This window comes from Lactuca virosa, chromosome 7 (assembly GCF_052849685.1).
Source record: "Lactuca virosa cultivar CGN04683 chromosome 7, Lactuca_virosa_CGN04683_v6, whole genome shotgun sequence".
Taxonomy (NCBI): Eukaryota; Viridiplantae; Streptophyta; class Magnoliopsida; order Asterales; family Asteraceae; genus Lactuca; species Lactuca virosa.
Genome location: NC_136432.1, coordinates 130,197,930 through 130,203,844, shown reverse-complemented (window position 1 = coordinate 130,203,844; position 5,915 = coordinate 130,197,930). Strand labels below are relative to the sequence as shown.

General features: G+C 31.9%; 1 protein-coding gene across 1 annotated transcript; it reads left to right on the top strand.

Annotated features, from left to right (window-relative positions):
- The first annotated feature begins 4,562 nt into the window (after positions 1–4,562).
- On the top strand, positions 4,563–5,234 carry LOC145124945 (17.1 kDa class II heat shock protein-like). The gene has a single exon (XM_079060422.1). It carries the CDS (start codon positions 4,572–4,574, stop codon positions 5,109–5,111), a length of 540 nt encoding a protein of 179 aa, XP_078916548.1. The 5' UTR covers positions 4,563–4,571; the 3' UTR covers positions 5,112–5,234.
- Positions 5,235–5,915: the final 681 nt, after the last annotated feature.

The window sequence follows — 5,915 nt, the reverse complement described above, 5'->3', positions numbered from 1 at the left end:
TAAATTATGATTTTTAAATATATTTGATCTCTGGAAACATGACTATAACATGCATGGATCATGATATCTTTAAAATATTTCAAAAGATTTACTTAAACAAATGATGAAAACTCACTTTTCTAACCAATCATCATGCATGCAATCTGCCAGATTTCTTTACCTGACTTTAAACTGCCATATCTCACTCATTTCTTAACCAAAATTCGAGATTCTTTTTCTGAAATATAATATGTTGAGTTAGATTTCAAACCCAGCTGACCTTACTGGAAAATTCCAATATTTCGATTTTTAGCAATTTTTACAAAACTGTTGCTCAATCAGCACCTTTTTGTGAATACTAGTTTTGTATTGCATGTTCAAAGGTCTTATTCCTCACTAAAAATATAGGAAAAATGAATTTGAGCACTTAACATCATTTATTAATAGGTACAAAAAGGTCTTGATTTAAAAGTCTTTGGAACATGTTGCAAAAGTTCTCAAAGTAACATCAATAATCTATACCAAAATCACAAGTATCAAATTTTCTCTATAATTTATTGAGCCTTTAGGCATGTTTTCCACATCAAAAATAAGAAAACGATTTTTCATTGATATTAAATTGTATGAAGATGCATTCTGAAAATTTTCAGCTCAATATATATTTTATTTATTTTTACATGAAAATAATAAGAAAATAGAATGTTAAAGCATATAAAATACTTACACTTATAAATAAATTCTGGAAAAATTTGTGGATGATCCTTTTAGTTAATACACATCTCTCATGAAGTTTCATGGATTGTTGTTACTTTTTTGTATGGTTTTGAATTTTATTGTATTTAGCTCCAATAAATCATAAAACCACTTTAGGGAAGGTGAAAATATTATCTATTATTTTTTGCAGCTTCTACCTTATGTTTAAGAATCAGACAAATATTTTGGGAATTTTTAAAAATGTATATCTATTTTTCCATGATTTTTGTGTTTATAATGGACTAAAAACAGGAAAAATAGTTTTCCTCCTCCAAAATTCATGAAAATTTACCAGAGCACCTTTTAATATATTAGGATGCTACATATAAATTTTAATGATTTTTCTCTTCTGTATGCTATTTTTCTTCTATTTCCCCAAGATTTAATACACTTAAATGCACAAAAATAATAAAATTAGGTTAAACAGTTTAGAAATCCATTTTTATATTTTTCCCAGCTTAAGTATGTGTAATAACACTTGTAAAAAAAGGTTTTGTGAATTTTTGAAACTGTTATCTATTTATTTTTATTTTTATAGAATAAATACACAAAAATCAGAAAAATTGTGTTAAACTTTTTGAAAAGACATATTAGTATTTTTCCTAGATTATGTACACTGTAAAACAGTTACACAAAAATTATAAGAATTTTTCATGATAATTTACTATTTTTCCATGATTTTATGATTATTCAAGGAATTAAATGGTGAAAAATAGTTAGACAAATCAAAAATTCAAGAAAATGTATCTTAAGGTCTTTGACTTCAATTAAAACTGAAATGAAAAGTTTGGGAAAGTTTAGAACCAAATTGATTTAGTTTTTGAATATTTAATCATTGGAACACCTCTTAAAATGTTAAATATTAACATTTCAATAATGAAAATTTTCCACTTAAATTGTTATATAACAATTGATTCATTGAAATTTAATTTTCACAAAAATATGTTTTTAACTTATCAATATTAAATTTTGACACAATATTGACATAATTCTATTGTAGTAGCAAATATACTAGTGTTAACTTTCTATTAGAGACTCATTAGTGTGTAACATCGTGTAGGAATCGATAGTGGTACAAGTGGATCGTAGTTGAAGGCACCATTTGCATCATCTCAATGCATATTGTGAGTATTCACCACTCCCCCTATTTTCGGGTGGAAAAGCATGTCCGAAAATCTATTTATTGTTCGTTGTATTTAAATTGATTTGTATCAAAATTGATTGCTATATTTTGCTATGTATGTTTATGAAACTTGAAACATGAGGCCTTATCGTCTTAAGTCCCTTCCCTTATACTTTAATCCAACCATTAACTCTTTGAGCCAATGGTCATTATGGATAGCGCTATTAGGAATTGACAACTCCTCACTCGCCCGATTGCTGGAGTGCATGATACCATATTATTCTATGGAACGATAAGCATAGATCTTGATAGGGCATCAGTCATAAGCTTGGTTGTGACCTCATTGTTTGCTCATACACATACAAAATTGTTATTAGTTATGGCAATAAACTTGTTTATTAATTATAGCAATGAACTTTGTTTCTCATTATAGCAATGAACTTTGTTTCTCATTACAACATCAAAATTTTATTATTGGAAACTTATATACATGTTTTAGCAATGAAATTGTTTGCTCATAGTAGTAATGAACTTGATTACTCATTTTAACAATATATTTTCATTTATGGAAACTTTTATCAAAACTTGATTTCGATTAATGAAACCAATATTATTATTTTAATCTGTGAGTACTCACAAACTATTTTTATAGTTGACGCTCGTTTTACATGCTTTTTCAGGAATCATCGAGTAAGTGGCACTTAGGGACACATCACTTTTAGGAGCATTTGCATGTGTTGTATTTCAATTTACATTGTAATTTCTTTTAAAAGTTGTTCAAACCCATTGTAAATTTGTAATGATTTTTAATACTATGGTTGGTGTTGTCTTTAAACTTTTGCTATGAAACCCTTTGTACTGCCATGCCTCGTGTTTCCGCTTTAGCGGGGTGTGACAGTTTGGTTTTCAGACGGAGTGTATGAAGGGGGAGGCAGAGTCTGATTCGTGATCTTCTTGGTCATGGGAAACTCAGTTTTGTTTGTGTTGATGGGTTAAGAGGGAGGTGTATCAGGAGAATTAAACATCAAAGGTGTTGTGAACATAAACCCTTGAACTTCTCCGTCCACCATCACAACTATCACTAATCGAAGACCAATTGAGCAAAAAACCACCTTCTTTCTCCCTTGATCCTCTTCCTATTCGTTTGCCAAAGAGGACGCATATGAGTATGGTCTTGAGGGCAATAAAAAAATGGAGTTGTGTTCATGAAATTGAAACCAATAAGAACATATCATGAACCTTTTATTATGTTATGAATCAAATCAAAGAGAAAAAGAAAGCTTCGTTTACTAAAAGCTTCAATTTTATCTCCTATGGTTGTGGTTTTACATAGTTGCAGGTTTTGATTTTCGGATTTAGTTGTGGGTGAAGGGTAGGGGTAGTTCTTGTGTGTGTGTATGTGTGTGTGTGAGAGAGAGAGAGAGTGTGTGTGTGTGAGAGAGAGAGAGAGGTGGATAAATGGGCCCACTTTTATATTTAATAATAATAATAATTTTAAAAAGTGAATAGAAAAATAAAAACTAAATTCAATAAGGGTATAATAGTCTTTTTAGTTTGGTCATGAACCAAAACTGCAAGCAAACTAGCTCAAAAAGACCACCAACCTAAAAAGTCGAGTTTGGACTGAACCTCAGAAAAAATGCATACCATAGTAACCATTTTCGTAATTTTGTCTTAATAAAAACCGTGATGTATTAGGAGTATTCATGTGACTCGAATAACAGACAGGGATCTCGGGTTTACCTGAGATCTTACATGTTCCTGTTGTTGTTGAAGAGTTGTTCTTAGTTCTTGGCTCCTATAAACCATGATAAAAATTAGCATAAGATAATAATACAGACAATTAAACTGAACAATATTAGAGTGGAAGGTATTGAAAAAGGTCCTTAACTACAATCGAAGCTGAACACTTCCACAGTAACAGTTTTCTTCATGTCTATCTAAAAGCTACTGTATAAACAATTACAAATGGCAAAACATGCTTCATCTTGTTTATACAAATAAACCTTTTACAAATAATCTAAACACAATCGTTTATTTTCAATCGCATTAATCACCCTTTGTTTGCATTCTTGTAGTCTTTTCTTTGGCATTTTCACAAAAATGCAATAAAAGTTGAAAAATTATATTAAAAAAGGTTAATGATTCGATGGATTATAAACTTTCCCGTGAGCACTTCAAAGAAAATAGGTAATCGCAAACCAAGCTGTAAGAAACATAGTATCAATAGATGCCAAAAAAAATTGATACAAAAGATCCTTCACATTATAACAAAACAATAAAAAAAAATCTTTTTTGTTGATTGGTCTGTTTTAGTCATCAATTCACGGTTTAATTACCGGTTCTACTGTTCGCATTGACCCGGATTTTAGACTATTGGCAGTTCATGTACACCAATATCCGCTAAGTAGCTATGCAAAATTGCAAATGTCCCGTGAATACACACAGGATCTCATGTGCTTGCCTGGAAAACAAATAGCTTAATAGATTACACGTGGAAATGAATCCTCATCTTACAAACCCACGTGGCAGACCAGATAGACATCAATTCATACCTGTCTGACGATTTAGACTGACACGCGTCACTCTTCAAAAGCTTTTATCCGAAGAAGCTAAGCGATCCCACTGGAGCCTTCGATTTTCAGCTTTCGACAGCTATAAATTCCTTACGTGATCTTGATAATACAAAATCGTGTCAGTTCGTAAAACTAAAAAAATGGATATCGATTTGAGGGGATTTGGTATGGATCCGGCGACCATCGCTGCTATCGCAAGCATGTTTGACGTCGCCGACGAAGTTGATTACGATAAACCCCACCCGCCGTCGCGAGCATACGTTCGAGATGCTAAGGCAATGAGAAACACGCCGGCAGATATCATAGAGTACCCGAACTCGTACCAGTTCATCGTGGACATGCCTGGGCTGAAGCCGGAGCAGATCAAGGTGCATGTGGAGGACAGCAACGTGCTGGTGGTGAGCGGGGAGCGGCGGAGGGAAAAGGAAGAAGGGGTGAAGTATGTGAGGATGGAGAGGAGGGTAGGGAAGCTGCTGAAAAAGTTCATTTTGCCGGAAAATGCAAACGTGGATGCTATATCTGCTGTGAATCACGACGGTGTGTTGAAGGTTATGGTAGAGAAGCTGCCACCGCCGGAGCCGAAGAAACCTAAGACCATCCAAGTGAAGGTGGGGTCGCCCTCGGAGGAAGCTGCGCCGGTGAGTGATGGAAAGGGTACAAGTGGACAGCTGGACAAATGAATTAATGTAGAATATGTAGTTAGGGTTGCGTAATCATGTATGCGTATATGTATATGCAGTTTGCAAGGTCTGTAGCCATAACGAAGTCGTTTGTTGTTGATATACACCCGTCCTTGTTGTTTCTTTATCTTCTTTTATCGTCGTATCACTCTACATTCTTCTATTTGTTTTCCGATTGCATAATTTGTTCATCTAATGATCCAGCACTTCATAATTGTGTGTTGATATGAACTGTGGCGGGTATGCAAATAAGTTAGACCCAAAACAGGAAATTTTTATACTTTATAATAGTTGTTTTTATCTCTTTCTTTATAATTTTTTAAAATTTTCTAATGGCCTATCACATTAAAGTTATAATGCATAAATTTTGAATGGATTGTTACAAAAAAATAAAAAAAAAAACTATAAATAATGCATGAATTTTGAATGGATTTGTTATTATTTAAAGGTATTATATTATCTTTTTATATTTATATCATATTATTTTTTTATAATGTATTTAAACTCTATAAAATTTAATAGTCATTATAAAAATTAATTTATAATATTTACTATTTAGGAGTACTTTTTTATTAAAAAATCAGTGATCATGTATTTATTAAATATTAAGATGGTATCTTAAAAAAAATAAAAATTTTATCCATGACAACAGTTACATTTGTAATCTCATTTGACTTTCCTATTAACCTTATCATTGTAGAGTTTTAAACACAAATAAAATAATAACCTTAGAAAATATTGCCCAGAGAAGATATCAATTTCATCAAGTGATTAGCTTGACTTTCCTATTAACCTTATCATTGT

Bases quoted from the DNA above. Each gene is read 5' to 3' on its own strand.
- LOC145124945 (XM_079060422.1), top strand. From the start codon at position 4,572: ATGGATATCGATTTGAGGGGATTTGGTATGGATCCGGCGACCATCGCT.